This window comes from Lingula anatina, chromosome 1 (assembly GCF_051362555.1).
Source record: "Lingula anatina isolate TDL-2025a chromosome 1, LinAna3.0, whole genome shotgun sequence".
Classification (NCBI taxonomy): domain Eukaryota; kingdom Metazoa; phylum Brachiopoda; class Lingulata; order Lingulida; family Lingulidae; genus Lingula; species Lingula anatina.
Window position 1 is genome coordinate 63,265,445 of NC_141767.1, and position 17,201 is coordinate 63,282,645.

At 34.2% G+C, this 17,201-nt stretch overlaps 2 protein-coding genes across 3 annotated transcripts; one reads left to right on the plus strand and one right to left on the minus strand.

Annotated features, from left to right (window-relative positions):
* Positions 1-475: 475 nt before the first annotated feature.
* Positions 476-3,086, minus strand: LOC106152574 (zinc transporter ZIP1). The gene has a single exon (XM_013526199.2). It carries the CDS (start codon positions 2,930-2,932, stop codon positions 1,823-1,825), a length of 1,110 nt encoding a protein of 369 aa, XP_013381653.1. The 5' UTR covers positions 2,933-3,086; the 3' UTR covers positions 476-1,822.
* Positions 3,087-3,264: 178 nt separating this feature from the next.
* Positions 3,265-15,957, plus strand: LOC106152622 (TPR repeat-containing protein DDB_G0287407). Of its 2 annotated transcripts, XM_013526277.2 has the most exons (24): positions 3,265-3,394; positions 3,985-4,205; positions 4,403-4,471; positions 4,838-4,944; positions 5,390-5,523; positions 5,876-6,018; positions 6,552-6,575; positions 8,331-8,423; positions 8,577-8,735; positions 9,154-9,290; positions 9,585-9,699; positions 10,033-10,143; positions 10,665-10,838; positions 11,105-11,292; positions 11,526-11,701; positions 12,080-12,248; positions 12,746-12,866; positions 13,015-13,143; positions 13,463-13,581; positions 13,780-13,912; positions 14,098-14,220; positions 14,366-14,509; positions 14,757-14,837; positions 15,011-15,957. In XM_013526277.2, the coding sequence occupies exons 2-24, from the start codon at positions 3,996-3,998 to the stop codon at positions 15,290-15,292; spliced, it is 3,141 nt and encodes a 1,046-aa protein (XP_013381731.2). In that variant the 5' UTR covers positions 3,265-3,394; positions 3,985-3,995; the 3' UTR covers positions 15,293-15,957. The 2 variants fall into 2 exon arrangements, with proteins under 2 accessions (XP_013381731.2, XP_013381732.2); XM_013526278.2 differs by lacking the exon at positions 6,552-6,575.
* Positions 15,958-17,201: the final 1,244 nt, after the last annotated feature.

Sequence of the window (17,201 nt, forward strand, 5' to 3'; positions counted from 1 at the left end):
TCAAGTTTTACATTTACAATATTTCTTACTTTCACACACAGACCAAGTAAACAGACATTTGGTTTTTGCTTCATATGAACAAGAAAGGCACCTGGGTGTCTAAATACTGTAGAAGGCAGAGGTCTTTGTATAAAAGAATATTATATCCCCTTGTGTTGCTGATATATATATATATATATATATATATATATATATATATATATATATATATATATATATATATATATATATATATATATATGGGGTATTGTATTTTTTTTCATTTAAGGAAACTGCAATATATTATTATCTAAGAAGGCAGAAGGCGCTCAAGTGAACGTGACGGTGGTAGTAGTGTATGTGTGTGAGGGGATGTACATTTTACATTGTCAAGTGCTCATGCCGTGAGAATGGGCTCACTCGTTTTTTTTTTTTTTTTTCAAAATAAAAAGTGAAGTATGATCACTTAAAAATAAAAAAAATGCCTACATGTGTGTGTTTTATAGTGAATTAAACAACCCACAAAATAAATTTATTCCTAAATTCTTTAATTTATATGTTGTGAGTATATACACAATATCACATACAATAAGCTTGCTATAGACAAAATTGGCATTATTTCATTATACATTTGATATCCGGAGAGGAAATTTATTAATAGATACCCTTTGTTGTTCACATCACTATTGTCAAAGGGAGTGTGAGAGGAAATTAAAAAACAGACTGATCGAACAAAATCTATCAGACTTTTAACAGACACTGTATAATGAGCTTTACTTTACATTTTAACACACACAAATTTAATGAAAACAATTTTAATGTTAGTGAAAACTTGTGCAGGGCCTGGCTCCTTTGTTGAAAAGCATCAACTACATTATCACAATTTAAAAGCCAAAACAGGACTGCTATTAATGTTAATCTTATCTGCTGATGAATATTATGAACTAAGTTGACATGATACATGTAATTTCAGAAGACAATGGATACACTGCATTATGATCAAGGCTACATTGAATAGAATTAACCTCATAATTTTATTCACATTGCATGGTTTAAAACCATATTCCATGTATGTGATAAAATCGGACATGCCAGAGAGTTGTGTTACAAAGATTTCAAGATACAGAGGCTAAATAAATTTACTAATATTAATTAAAAGAAGCTTAAAGGGATAATAAGTCTTTGTTCTGGCCAAAAAATGGATTTTCCTGGAGTAAACAACAATTTTTTTATACTTACCATTGGTTAATGAATCCATTTTTACATTCAAAGTTAGTCCCTGGTTATTTTCTAGAAAGTTTGTTTTTATGTTATAATCTCTTAAGAGATTATAACAGAGTATAGCCATCAGTGGAGGTCATGTGGTCTAAAGACAAGCTCAGATATCAGAATAATAGCTATAACTGCCGTTTTTGTGGTAAAAGAAAATATATTATATTTCTGTGAGTTGTTCACAATGTTTTTATTGTGAAATATAGATCTTATACGAAGAGTTATTATCCCTTTAACTAATAGAAAATTAATTTTACATGATATGTTTGCAGTTTGCTTATTAAGTACCCTCTCATTTAGGTATTAATTTTAATCATTAAACATAGGAACACATTCTGAAATGAGCTTCCAGAGAGCAGAAAACCAATTTTAGGCTATAACATGTCAAATTTCTGCAAATCATTTCTTGTTTACAAATCAAACTGGATTTCTAGACATTAATCACCTGAATATTTCTCTTGAACTTTGTACAAAATCTCCATTGTCCAAGTTAATAGTTAACTTTGCATTTCATCTCTTATGGCTTTTAAACTTTTCCTTAAACACATTATAGCATGGAGCTCTGACTGCATCAGGAGTCCAAAAACAAAATCCCACATACTGTTCCAAATCCTAGCACTAAAAACAGCATTTTAAGCAAACGCATATCATGTGAGTTGAATTCATGAGGGAGGACTTCAAAAAATGTTATGTACAGAAATGTTCCACAGGCAATTCCCTGCAGTAACCCATTCACTAAACTTGATATGGCCACTGATGTAGACAAATTAGTTACTACTATGCCTATAGCAATTCCAATGGGTGAAGTAATGCAAAACAATGTATTAGAGCCAATTATACCCCAAAAACTTATTGAGCTCTGTGAAAGATTTAACCCCAAGCTAAATGCCAGGATACTTTTGTGAAGTAGTAGTGCCAGTGAAATTTGTACCACACTGCCATCATCAGGTTGCAAACCCACAGCTAGTCCTTCAAAAACAGAATGTAATGATAAAGCTGTTAAAAGAAGTAGGGACCGCACAGGTGAATGCAAATGTTCTTCATCACGGGCCCTGTCACCTTGTTCAGGGGATATAAAGTCATCTTCATCTGTGATAGGACCCTCATCATCTGGTAATGTAGGTGAGTCTTTAATACCTGTAACACTTCCAACACTACTGGTTGTACTCATACTACGATAAGTTCTATTAGTGCCATTCCTAGCATATCTTCCCATTGGACTCGTACTTGAATGTCGCCCACTGTGGCTATAGCTGTCAGAATCTAACAGTGGAGAGGTAGGGGAATATTCTGACTTTTCTGTGACTAGAAGTTTGTCCTGTTCCAAATGTTTTTCTTTGACATACAGCACTACTTGTTCCACCATTAAAATTATGAAGAAACCAAAACACATGACAAACTCGGCCAATGGAAAGGAGTTTTTGATGTTCAGTTCCTTAAAAGCTTCGGAAAGTTTTTCCTGTACTTCTGGTAGTAAATCCAACAGACAAGTTGCCAAGAAAACACCAGCAGCATAACAGCTCAGCAAACTGATGGCCCTCTTAAATTTGCGTTTACGTCGCCTGGACATAGTTCTGTTAGCATATCTTATCCCAACTAAGGGTAACATGCTTGTGATCATAGTTAACACAAAAAGTCCAGAAAGTACAAGCACCTTTATCGTCCACAAAGCAAGCGCCATGTCCCAATTTTTGATTTCCAGATACACGGGTTTGTGTTAGTGACCGCTCTCTTCAACAATCAATACTGACTAAGCTTGCACGCGCTCCTCATATTTGAACTATCTCATATGACACTAATGACGTGAAGTCCAGCCTTGCCCCTTAATATTGTATTTGGGCATTGCAAAAATCAAGATCTGTTTAGAGAACGGCTATGGAAATAAACACAAATTCACCCAAAAGTTTTTCAAAAATAAACGAAAATAAAATTATAATTTCTACGTTGAGCAATTTTTTTGTTTTTGTATCTACAGTTAGAAAACAAAATTAACAATGTCGAAGTAGGTCACCGCCAAGTATTCCTTGTTTTAAACAAACACCGAGGCAGACATTAGTGGACACAACATTATCACACACTGGTGCAAGCAAGAACATGCATTTTTCCACTTCATGCTGACAGAATTGTTGAAAATTCCAAGTCGGTAAGTGAGGCATTCGGTTTATTAATTTACTGCATATTTTATTCATCTTAATTATTTATTATTCGCTTAATATGGGCACACATTGTTCAGTGTTTACTCGTTGCCATCACGAATAAGCCAGGGTCCTGCGGTAAGTACCTTGCGTGTAAGACTGAAACTTAGGCAATAGGTCAGGCTAAATGGAGAGATTATTCATTTAAGAGTTTTCTTCCCGCGTTTAAAAATTCCCCGAAGTATTTTTTTCTCAAATTCTGTTTCTACTTATCCTGCAAAGCTACTAATATTTCTTAATTCAGGCCTTGGAAGTAGCATGAAAGCAAAGGCCTAATAAGTGTAAAAATGAAGACCAATTTGGGCACTGCTGCAGTGCGGGAGTTCTTAAATTTTTATCTTACTTCTCATCTCCTTCAACTTGCACACTCCTCTAAAACCAACCAGTTTTTCTGTCAACAGAACCATGATTACGGTAGATTCATTTATTTTTTTTTGGTCAAATACATGCAAGTCTGTGTTGTTTAGAATATTTACTGTAAATATTTAAAGAAGTAATATTCAATATTATTATTATTACTATTATTGTTATATTGCAGAAATCAGGACAATGGGCTGTGGAGCTTCCAAAAGTCTGCCAGTGGAGTTTGATGAAGTCAGCAAAACATGGCATGCTGTTTGCCAGTCAAGAGATTTTCTTAAACCAGGTACCAAGGTTCAAGTGTCTCCAGAAAAACGGACAGGATGGAAGACTATTCGTATATTTGTATCATCAACATTTAAAGATTTCAATGCAGAGAGAGAAGTCCTTGTGAAGGAGGTAAGATTGAAAAGAAACTTAATATGTGAAACAAGCTGTGCCATTTTTTAATGGGAAGCCTATTCTGTAACCTGAAAGATATGATATAAGGAAGTATTATTTATTATTATTATTATTATTTTTATTATTATTATTATTATTATTATTATTATTATTATTATTATTATTATCTAGCAAATGTTATAAATGTTTTGCAGGTGTTTCCTGACTTGCGAGCTTGGTGCCAAGAAAGAAGGCTTCATCTTGTAGAATGTGACTTAAGATGGGTGAGTACCCTCACTTCTACATTTTTTTTTTTTTCGTATCTAGTCCATTTATATCATTATCTTAACTGACCCACAAATTAATGCCTTATACAATAGGCACCACTTAACTTGGACATCTATAACTGAAAACTTGTTAGAGTTGTGCAAAAATCTGTGTAAGACAATATTCAAAAGTTAGTGTCTACTAAAGAAAAAATCTGTACCAAATGATTTATTGGATATAAGTGGTAATTTGAGGCATAGAGTGACTGGTTTTGCAGAATATACTTTAATTATACAATTTTTCTCTATTTGAATATTGATTTAGTGATAAATAACATTGTTTAACATTATGAATCTTAGAAAAGAACTGTAATTTTATCACAGGGTGTCCCAAAGAATACATCTGATGAGCTAGTGCTGAGAACATGTTTGGAGGAAATTGACCGTTGCATTAAAGAGAACAACATGCCATACTTCATAAATATGACAAGGTATGAGTTGTATAAATACAGGATCTGCATTACTTTTTACTGTTCTAACTTTAATCTCATACAGCTGGTTAAATATTGTTAACTGAGCCAACTTCTGAATACAGTCGATATATCATTGTGGTTATAGACTGAAGCTACACAGTGGCAGTCATTTTTGGTCTTGGAACTTTGAAGAGTTTTCTTAAGGTAAAAATGAGCAGACCAGCAATTGTGAAACTGGGCTCAGTAGTGGTTTATCAAAACTGCAACTGTCTGTATTTATTCATTTACTTACAAATGTAAAAAATGGTTTGGTACAAAAATATATACCTTTGAGCTATATAAAAAATAGGAGTAAAACCTGTCATGATATCATACGACACAAATAAAGAACATTAAAACATTGGTAGATGTTTGTGAAATATGATGTGAGACACAAAGATAATTTAATATTTTTGATTTCCAGTGAACGTGTTGGTTGGATCCCTAAAACCGGTGATGTCCCCCCAAATCTGCTAGACCAATATTGCCTAGTGTTTGGACTGTCAGTCACAGAAATGGAAATTATTCATGGAGCATACAAGAAAATTAACCCTAATTGTGAGGATAAGATGACACTTGATAGAAAAATATCTAAACAAAATTAAGACCTTTATTGAATAATTATTCCATTATTTTTAATTATTTCTAAAGTAAGCTGCAAAATGAGTAGGGTTAGAATAAAGAGATCTCCCATTCTGCTTACTAGTACATTAACCTTGCATATAATGTACTAAATCTGAAACTAATGGTCTTGTCTAATTGCAAAAATTGCATACAACAAAGAAAGTTGTGACAGACAATAATAGCTGGTCTCATTACAGTGTATGACAGGCCTAATGTAATTTTAAAGGAATAAATATGATTTTTCTCCAGTGAACTTGAATATAATTTATATTGTTATTGTTTTCAGCCATTTTCATGTTGCGTGATAGCAGTTTTCTGAAGGATCTACCACCAGACCATCAGAAGAAATTTCTTGATGACACAGATGACCTGGAACTGTCCAGAAAGAAGCTATCTGCACTGAAAATAAAAATTACTGAAAGATTTCCTGTAAGTTATATATTCAACTGCCTGATCTTTTTTACTGCTAATCAGATTGAGAAAAATTACATTTTATATGCACAGTAGGCAGTGTTTTCCATGTGACTCTTTTCTGTTTTTCAATTATTGTTAAATACAATGAGATTTGATTAGAAAAACATCTTTTCTTATTATTGATTCTAATTATACTTAACCTTTTCTGTTTAGTTTTCTTTGTGCCACTGCATTCTTTCATTCAAGGAATCAAGTTTAATATAGAAAATCCCCCAACTCAGTAAAACCTATTTTTAGACATGTTGCTTTATTAAAGGAAGACAACCTTGTGAATTATTAACTTAAGCAAAAAAAAAAAAAAGGGGGGGGGGGGTCAGAAAAAAACCTTTACGGTATAATTGGTGGTACATTTCCCTACCTCTGTGAAAAGGGACGGGGCCTAATTACTTGATGTACCTTTACTGCAAGTCATAAAATGAAAGAAGCAAGTGGTGTTTCTCTTTTGTTTCTATACTTTCAAAGCATTCTACTTCTTTTTGTCTTCTTAGGTTGCTGATGACATAAGCCATCAGGTTGGCATTTCATCTTACGTCTCTCTCTGGTAGCACTACGGTACTAATAATATTATAAAAACACATGTTCAAAGGTATTTTGTACACTTTTAAAAATGCCCCAAGGTCTTAATATCCTACAAAGCTACCTGCCTTTTCCAGTTCATAGCATAAAAATAGTTAATTCACTCAAATAAAAGTATATGTGAAGTATACCTGATGGAAATATTTCCATTTTAGCTTTAGATCCTTTAAAGTTCGAGGCCTTGGCATTTGGTGATCTGGTAACTTGAGAAATAAAACCATTTATATTATATACCATATACACAAACCATATACCAATTTTCTGTTTGTGAAATGAAAAGGAAGTCTTACACTAATCTACGTCTGTGTCTTGTGAAATGTCAGGAAGATAGATGGCATTCTAAATACAGTAAATCAAGATTCATGTAGATCCAAAAGGCCAGGTGGAGTAATGATTTGTGAGTAGGAGAAAATTGCTTTTATGAAGAAATATTACATCTGCTCAGAAATCCTGTACAGAATACCTTTAACAGTTTTCTGATAGGCATGGTTTAATTTTTTTCTAGATTATCACTGCATTTTATATACTCAACTTGACAAATGACAACTTTAAAAGATAGTTAAAGACATTCATACAAAGTAAAAATGTTAATTTTCCTGGAGGTTCAGCTTATATCTATTAATCAGCAAGGTACATCCTTTCTATAACTGTTAAAACAATTAGGATCTAAAAATCAGTTTTCAAAGTTCTAAATATTTATTTCTGCTATTATGACTGAACTTCACAATTCATCATCTCTAGTATAAACCATGACTTTGTCAATACTTTAGTAGACAGTGCACCTTTGTACCTTGCTGATTAAGGTAAAAGTGCTTTGTAATTTCCTTTTTTTTTCCAAAGGAAGGTCTAATGCATCTAACTCACTTTTAAGCCATATAACACAGATCAAAAATATTGGTAATTGAGTGTTACTTGGATATTCTAATGTACTGTTAAACTGGCTTCATGAGTCCTAATGGTATAAAAGCTAAGATTAACAAACCCTTGCAGATGTAACAGAATAAATTGGAAACATTTGCATGAGGCTTCATCAACCTATAATTGCAGAATGATCTCAGTACACTTGTTTTTGTTCACTTTCAATAAAGCATTGATGCTTCATCTACTAAACAATGCCTTTATGATAAGTCATTATTTTTCAAATTAATTTTAATGTTATTATTCTGTTGTTTTGTGGATGGATCATTATATCTTTCCATTTTATTTATTTTATTACATCTGCACAGAATTTTTTAATTTCAAAATTCAAACTTTCATGCTTTTAATGTTTCTAATATGTTTAGCCTATGTGGTAGTTCCAAGACATTTTGAACCCTATTGCATGACAAAACTGCTTTTTTGTGGCAAAATTAACCTATGAAATTCATTATCATCAATATTTATAAAAAAGAAGATTCTGCATGAACTATATACACATTTATTTCTCTGTTCAATAATTTTGACCACACCTAAACATATTGAGGAGAGGGTATAGTATTTAAGTGGATAGATATTAGTGTTTACAACTGAGATGTTGCAGTCATGAGTTTTATCCAAAAACCTTGATCATACTCATCATTTTGAGTATTATAAATCCTGTTTCTGTTCTTAATTTTGTGTCACAAAAAATTTGTCAATTTTATGTTTTTTAAAATCATTCTTTGGACTGTCATAATTGCCTCTTGTTGATTACTTTATTGGCAACATTTCAGAAAGAGCGTGTGGTTCACTACTCTGTGAACTTTGATGGAATTGATGACAGAGGGAAAACAAAACTGACTGTAGATGACACATTCAAAAGCCGAGTAAGTAGCCTTAAGTGCCTGTAAATCTGTAAAACATTACGTACTAAAAAAGTGAAATTTTTAAATTAAAATTTCTGTATTATATGTGAGGAAATGTCATGAGTTATTTAAAAAATGAATATCTGAAAACGTGTGTTCTCTCTGCACATCCAGGTAAAAGAGTTTTTCAAAGAACGTATAGACATGCAATATCCAAAAGGGGAGCTTCAAGAGGTAACTCAGGACAAATATCTTCAAGCCAGGAATGCTCATGAGGCTTTCATGAAGGAAAAAGCAGAAATTGTATTAGGCAGAGATGCTCTAGTACAACAGGTATGGCATTGGGAAAATTGTTAATTAACATAGCATATTAGTATGAATAGACAACGGGTTTATTTTTTAACAGCAGTTCTGTTGAAAGTTTTGAATTATCTAATAGTCTGATGTAATAGTTTTTTTTCCAATAATGTAATGTTTTTATTCAAAATGGAATAATTGTGTGCACGTGTTAAATGACAATTACTTATTGAAGTTTTATTTCACATACATCTAAGGTGTCGCTCTTGGAAAATTACAAATGACTAACAGCAACAATTTTTTAAATGATTAGTAGAAATGATGATACTATAAGGAACATTGATATCTGTAGTCCTTGGAGTCAAAAGCTTCTGTAGCTGGTCATCACACCGTATCCTTAAGACCAGTAATCTTGATAGCATCACACTTTAGTACAGTTTTTACATTTATTTAGATAACGGAGCACCTTGAAAATGGTGATGTGGATGTCCCAATGCTTATACTTGGAGACCCAGGTTCAGGAAAATCATCTGTGATGGCTAGAGTAGCAGATACAATGGATGAAAAGGCCCGCAAGAACGAAATCCCTGGGTATGTTATATGCTTGTACCACAGTTGCAGTGTTTGTTACTTGTGGGCATTATGACAAGGCATAGACCTTGCTTTTAGATGATTAATATTCAGTGTGTAAAAGATAAACCTGAATTTCTCTTTATTGACTAATTCAGACTCTTTATTGACTAATTTAGATGAACCAAATAGCTTGTTAATTCCAATTTCACATGTTTTAGATGGTGGCAAGAATATGCAGCCATTGGTATTTGATAGGTTGTGAGTAGTGAAGACCAATATATTGAAGAAAAAAAATTGTTTGTATAATTAAAGGGTAAGGGACAAGATGCGTTGGAGTGTATTCTACCACTTTGTTGGTGCAGTCCCTGGTTCCACTGATGCAGAACAGATGATTAGAAGGCTACTCAAAGAACTGGATATTGTTAAGGTGGGTATATTTTATTTTCTTTCAGTCAGTTCTTATTTACACAGGTACATCATATGAAATTTTAGTTAAAACAAATCTGTGCATGTAAATTGCATATATGAAACATGTAAAGCTCATCTCACTGTCTTGGCAATCATTGTCGGTTGTCAAGCTAGAGCCAAATGTGAAAAAAAAACTAGAGATTTCAGATCTTTTAATTCAGTTTTGTTCTCATTAAAATGAAGAAGCTTAGTGACTGACTTTGCATATACTACTTCCACGACTGCTCTTGTTTCTTCCAATGTTTTTCATCATGTGGGGATTTGAATTATATCTTTTACTCTCTATCTTCAGGAAGAAAGTCAGATGCCCAAGGACCTAGAAGCAGCATGCCAGCTGTGCATGAGTGTGTTGTCAAACACAGAAACTAAACCTGTCATCCTAGTAATTGATGCCTTGAATCAGGTGGGTTTAGTTCTACATTCCTTCTACAAACTACACATAAACTTCTATTGTAAACATTCCAGATTCATTGTGTTTCTCATTTCTTGTGAAAAAAAGTGCTATATAGACCTTTTGCAGTGACATCACTTGTCGGAAAATTACGATAGAGAAGTGCCCATACGTAGCTATATCTGTATTGTGCACAATTTAGCTTTTAACTTTTATAAACCTATGGGAACATATTATAATGTAACACATTGCCCTTCCATCTGTCTATTTCGCCATATGTTTATCCATCAGTTAGGACATCACATGCAAAAAGCCTTAGTCTAAGAAAAAGGCAAGAAATGTGAACATATATTGTTCATATCATATTCTTCTCATGAAGGCATCATTATTAAACACAGTAATGGTCACATGTGTGTTCTATAACTTTTCAGTCTCTTAGGTTGCTCACCATTATATTTTCATTTTTCTAGGTATGTATTATAATGTTCAGAGATACACAGTGTGAACTAAATTATATTGCTTTTTACTCCTAGTTGGATGATGACCCAGAGGCTTTGAACATGACTTTCATCCCGCAGAAACTAGCCCCATACGTACGCTGTGTGTTTTCTATGATCCCGGGAACACCACAGCACAAGACCTTGATAAGCAGAGAGAGTAAACCCAAGGAAGTATTTGTACAACCTCTGGATATTGCTGCTAGGGAGGTAAGGTCTATAACTGGATTATGATGCCCAATGGTTCCCCTTTCTTAGAATTTTCTGCCTCTCATTTGCCCACTTTACTTTAATCATATTTTCACCTTTGGAAAATCCGTATCTAATTCATTATGTTAGATTTGGCTTGGTGTTTTTGTTACTTACATGACATAACATATCAGGGGATTTCATTGTAAGATACATTGTCACTTGCTTCCGAAATATTCTGCAGAAATATATTAATTCATTTCTCCAATTCATTTTATTCTTTATAGCAAATAATAGACACTTTCTTCGCAACCTTCAACAAACAGTTAGACAGAATCCAGTTTTCACGTCTGATGGGCAAGAAAGCAACTGACAACCCACTTTGGCTGTCAATTGCTCTGGAGGAACTGCGTGTGTATGGGGACTTTGGAGGAGTCACAGATAAAATTGACAGTCTCAAAGAAGACCTGCTTGGGTGAGATGACATATTTATACCTGCATTTAGAATTAGTAAATAATATTATTTTTATATGAAGACCTCAAGTTAGTTGCATTCTGACACATGAAGTGTTAGAATGTTAAGAAAAGTTTGTCTAAGAGTTGTTTACAAGGTGTATTCAAAGTGAAGAAACTTATGATATGAAAATAAAAAATTGAAGGAGTCTTATGATATGAAAATAAACACAAACATTGTGGGTCTAATTGCAGACTGCTGGGCCAGGTCCTGGAGAGATTTGAGGCTGAGACAGGGGGTAGTCTATTGGTAGCCACTCTGTGTATGATTGAGGTGTCCAAAGGGGGTCTTTTGGAATCAGAGTTGCTTTTATTGCTGGCAGATGAGGAAAATCTGATGCCTCCTGAAGAAGCTGAAGCAACTGAAAAAGGTGAAACACTGTATATCCGTAAACAGTTGGATGAATTTTCTATTACAAAATTAGTGATATAAATTCACCTATTTAGTATTTATACTCTGAAATTTATATTTTTGAAGATGATGCTTTTTTCACTGATGATCAAAATTTAATTTTGCAGAATTTAGAGATTGATAGCTGTATTAGATATCCCTCATTGGGCAAGGAAATCAGTTAGTTTAGAAATTGATTAGATTATATATATAAATTTTGTCACAAATCAAATGCCAATTGGCTTTACTTGTTTATTCACACATTTTGTTCAATAAAGCAGACAAATGCTGTTGCATTTATAGTCTATTAGAATTTAGTTGAAGTATTAGAATAACATTGCCAAATAATTGTTTACAGGAGACAAGGAAGCATCTGAAAAAAAGCAAAACTCCACAGATGTGCTGCCCTATTTCAAATGGGCATCAGTGTACAGGGTATTGAGGCCATTCCTCCGTCCATATGGCCAGAGTGGGGAGGGCAGACTGGACTTCTACCACAGGTCACTAAGCAAAGCCATCAGGCAGAAGTAAGTTATGACCAGTGTGTTAGAATACCTGACATTGAACATTTTAAGGCATTTTGAGGTTTAATCATTTGTAAGGCAGCTATGTTTGTGTTTACTTAATTTATGGCTTGCATCAAGGCCTTCATACCAGAGAAACTTGCATTTGATTCATAATGTAGACTTTTAGAAGGTATGGCTAATTATCTGTCTGTCAGGTAAAATATTGTTAGATATGCAATGAGTCCTGTTGAGAGTAATGAATCATTGGCATAAAAGCTGTTTAAGAATTGCAAAACCTAATGTTTATTATTTTAAGATTATAATACTTACTTACTGATCACTAAATGTTACATTTACCAACTGCTGTCTTTCTACACTGTGAATGTAGTCATGAGGCACACACATAAAAAATATAGCACAGATAACAACGAGGTACAAAAATTTAAGTGTCCCCAGGATACTGCATAGTTTTGATGAGACATGTCCTAATTAAACAAGGTTATGTCCTGTCTTGATAGATACTTTGGTGGCCAGGACGAAAAAACCAATGATGGAAAGGTGAAACTCTGGTATGATTGGTGGCATGGAAAATTGGCAGACTTTTTCATGAAGACTGATAATATTGAGAGGAAAGTAGAGGTAAGTATTAAGACTTTAACTCTGAAACATTAAAGAAACAATACTGAATGTCTTCTGTGCTGTGTAACAAAGTATTTTTATTGATATATGTTGATTAAGGGTACCCTGTAGCTCACATTTAAAAATCATGTAACTGTTCCCACTCCAGGAGCTACCATTTCACCTGATCAAACTGGGAGACAAGGAGAGGCTGGCCACCGTGTTGACAGACTGGCAGGTGTTTGATATGCTCTACCATGAGGAGTGGAGTACTGCACTGAATGCTTACTGGAGAAATGTGAGTGAACACTGTAGCATTGTCTTTCTTCTCTAGTGCCCCCCTCCCTCCTTATCTCTACCTCCTGCCCCCTCACAAGGAGAGGGTGCAGGGAATATGGGTGTGGTAATGGTATGTTTAATATGTATGTATATTATTAATAATAATAGTAATATTTATGTTACGTTATGTATGAAAAAAACCTCAGTAGATATGACTACATAAATGTTTTTGCATGGGTGTGAGGGTTATTTTTTATTCTGTTTTATATGACTACATTGTCTGTGGCATTTGGATGCATTGAGACAATGACTTTCATTGACTTGATTTCTTTTTACAGGCTGGAGGCAAAGATCAGATTAAGTACTGCTACATTGAAGCTGTCAGAAATGATGAAAATTCCCCAGAATTCAGTGAAAGTCAGATGGCTCTGAGATATGAAAGAGTGGCAAGGATATTGTAAGCTCATTTAAACTTGGTTTTTGTTTATACTGAATTAATATAATTCATTAAACTCATTTTAATATTTTCATCATATTTCATTGTGCCAATTTAGTTTTTATTAAGAAGTCTCATGTAAACATTTTCTTTTACACATGTATCCAAACAGTGAACATTAACTATTTCGGCTATTACATGTTCGACTCTGTATTTCAGTGTCCAAGCTGGCCTCTATGATGAGGGTCAAGCTCTGGCAGAAAAGGCCATTAAGTTAGAAGAGACAGTGTTGGGAAAACGGCCCGAGAGAATGGCTTCACTTTGTGGCCTCATGTCTCATGTGTGGGATCAGGTAACTTTTTGAGAATAAAATTTAAGATTATAAAGAAGCATCCCTTTTTTCTTCTTTTCTGGTTATTATATTTTTTAAGTATTTTTTGTATAATCATTGGTTATTTTTATTGCAAAATGGAAAAAAAAACCGTTATACCTTTGTTCATGCTGATTAAAATTCTGCTGTCCTTTTTTTAATTATAGAAATGCAAATTGCATGAATTTATCATGTTGAATCAGAAAGGAGAGACTTGGAACACAATTTCATGGGGCTTCAAAAGTATTGACTACCTCAAACCCCTGGCTGATGCTTCTGAGGAAACAAAGGTAATCCGAAAGAAACATTGAGAAAATAAGATTCATCTAGGAAACTATTTGCCATAATTTTATTAAAAAGTAACTTAAGTGAATATCTGTTAATTTTCAAACTATTTTTGTCTTAAATTTGAGTGTATTAATGTATGAATTCCAGTTTAAAATGGCTATTGAAATGATGAGAGTGTCCTTCTCCCTGTCTACCTGGATCACTCTAGGGGGCAGCCCCCAGCTCTCTCCCACTGAGGCCCGCAAACTGGGCAATGAATACCTGGCAGATGCAAAGAATGTGTTTAAATCGGTATGTTCTGTTTGAGCTTATGTACATGTGTGCACCCAACAACACTATCTGATGATTTTAAAACCTTTGTAAGCATCTGTTTGTAAGCATAGTTTGTCTGTGCAAGTTCTTCACTGTTTGCATTCTGTATCAGATGTTTTGCCCTTGGTCAAAAACTGCATAGCAAACGTACACATATAGAAAGAGAAAGTTGGAGGGAGAAAACTGAAAAGAAATGGATTTTCACATTGTTCCATTCTGATTACAGAGAAATGATATTGGGAAACTAGCTGAAGCAGTGATGACCCAAGCTATATTGATGGGATCTGCCAAGACAGAACAGATCAAGGTAAAGTCTTTATCTACCTTTGTTTACTATGTTTTAACTTGGACTTTTTATGTAAGTCAAACAAGTTGGCATTGTTATGTTAGAGAAAACAAAAAGTAAAATCCCTCTGACATTTTGCTAAGTTTGCCTCTTACAATAAATATGTAAAATGCATTTTATTATATTTCTTAAAGCTTTATGAGGAAGCTGCCAAACTCTGCGTCCAGGCGTACGGGGACAAATGTGTTTTAGCAGCACGACTGAAAATCAACACTGGCATCTACTGGGAAGAAATCGGCAATTACTACAAGGCATATGAGTTTTTCAGGAATTATGCTTTGATTTGTGAAGAGGTTATGGGGCCTGAAAATCCAAAGACCATACGAGGCTGGAACATCCTGAATGAGAGTACATACAAAGCTATAGCCCAGGAACTGGGACACAACAACCAACCATACACTGAAGTTGAGGACTAGAGGAAAAAATCTTTTTAGAGATAAAATGTATCTTTGTTTGTACAAGAAGTGTCCAGAAAATGTATGAGCTGACTACTTACTATGCTTTTTAATGCATTGATTCAGGGAAATATTAAGAAGTGACCATGAATCTACAGTGGTGATGTCTCTTGGATGTATCTGTGATAGTGAAAGAAGAAAGTCACCTAATACTCACTGATACTCTGGTCATAAAATTATGCCAACATAGAACTGAACAAGCTTTATTCTAGTGAAACACAGTTGATGCAATTCTGTATATTTACAAGCTGTGGTTAAAACCGCGGACTTAACAATGGGCACACTTGAAACATAACTGCATTTTTACCCTCTGAAATACTCTATTGTTACAGCACTTAATGTGTCAGAAATTAATTTTATGTTTTGAAGTTATTTTGGTTATGTAAATTAGGGATTTGTTGGTTTTGACACACATTGTTGAGACATGAGATGTCATGTTCAAATCATGAATTGCACTTAATTTTAATACCACTACTGAAATATGAATGTGATTTTGATTTAAGAATTTATGTAAATGATATCAAACTTACTGATTATCTATATGGAGTTTTAATATATGTGTGTTAAGTGTAGATGTTGTTACAACTTGGTCCTTCTACATAGAAGTGTTTAAAAATACCAGTGAAAATGTATATAACCTTATCTGTGATAATATTATTGTACCACCAGCGTTAGCGCTGGCGGTACACATGGTTTCGGTCCCGTCCGGATCGTTCCGCCGGCTCCGCCGGCTCCGTTGGCTCCGCCGGATGGCTACCGTTACCGCTTCTCCTCCTAGACGGTAAGGGCCCCCGTACCCATCTCATGGATTTAGGTCACCTATAATCTCAACTCGTTCCACGTAAAATTTGGGCTTTGTCGGTATTGGGGTCTGGGTGTGGCACTCATTGCAATGCACCCTTGTCTAAAAATGGCAAAATTAAATGCTAATTATCTACCCTACGGAAGGAGTTATGGGAAAAATTTCTATAGACAGCTTTCCAAAAGTCATATGTGTAGATTTCAAATATACCCTTGGATTTGACCTTTGACCTTTACTTCAAGGTCAAATGGGCCAAAATTTTCAAAAAAATGAAATTTTTTACGAAAAAAATTTTTTTTGCCCTGTTTTTCAGACACCACACAGACTTAACCAATAATATTATTGGAAAGTGTTACCCTTCAGGTCATCTTTCATCTCCATGAATTTGGGGTCAATCGGTGCATTTTCACGGGAGTAGCGGCCATAAGATACCGAAACTGAAAACTGTCTCTAATTCGGGAACCGTTAATGCTAGAGACCCATTCTTTTTAGCATTTTGTAGAGCATGTAAAGCCCAACACTGGAGGTGGTCTCGGTTTTTTTGTATTCCATACGGTTTTCGAGTTACGCTGTATCAAAAAGTACATATTAGTGGTAAAAGCAAAATGTGCAGTACGGTAATGGATAATAAATTTTGAACTCTGGAAAAATAAAACATAAGGCTTGGCAAAGCAGACAACTTGTGTTCAAAAATGACATTATTTCATCAAATTTGAACTTCTGAAACTTCAGAGCACCTCCTATTTCAAGAATTTTGACCAAAATGACATTTTCTTTATTTTAATTAATTTTTTCTGTACGAAATTTAAGGCACATTATGGTAACTCCAAAATTATAACATTTAGTCCCTTATATCTCCAAAACTGGCAGAGATAGGTCCATAGTTACTATTGAAGTTGAATAGGAAGTCATATACTGGCAATCTTCCTATGACCTTGAAAGTGACCTTTGACCTACTTTTCACCATGAACTGAACTTTGCAAATTTTTCTTCCCTTTTATCTCCAAAACTGGCAGAGATAGGTCCATAGTTACTATTGAACTTGAATAGGAAGTCATATACTGGCAA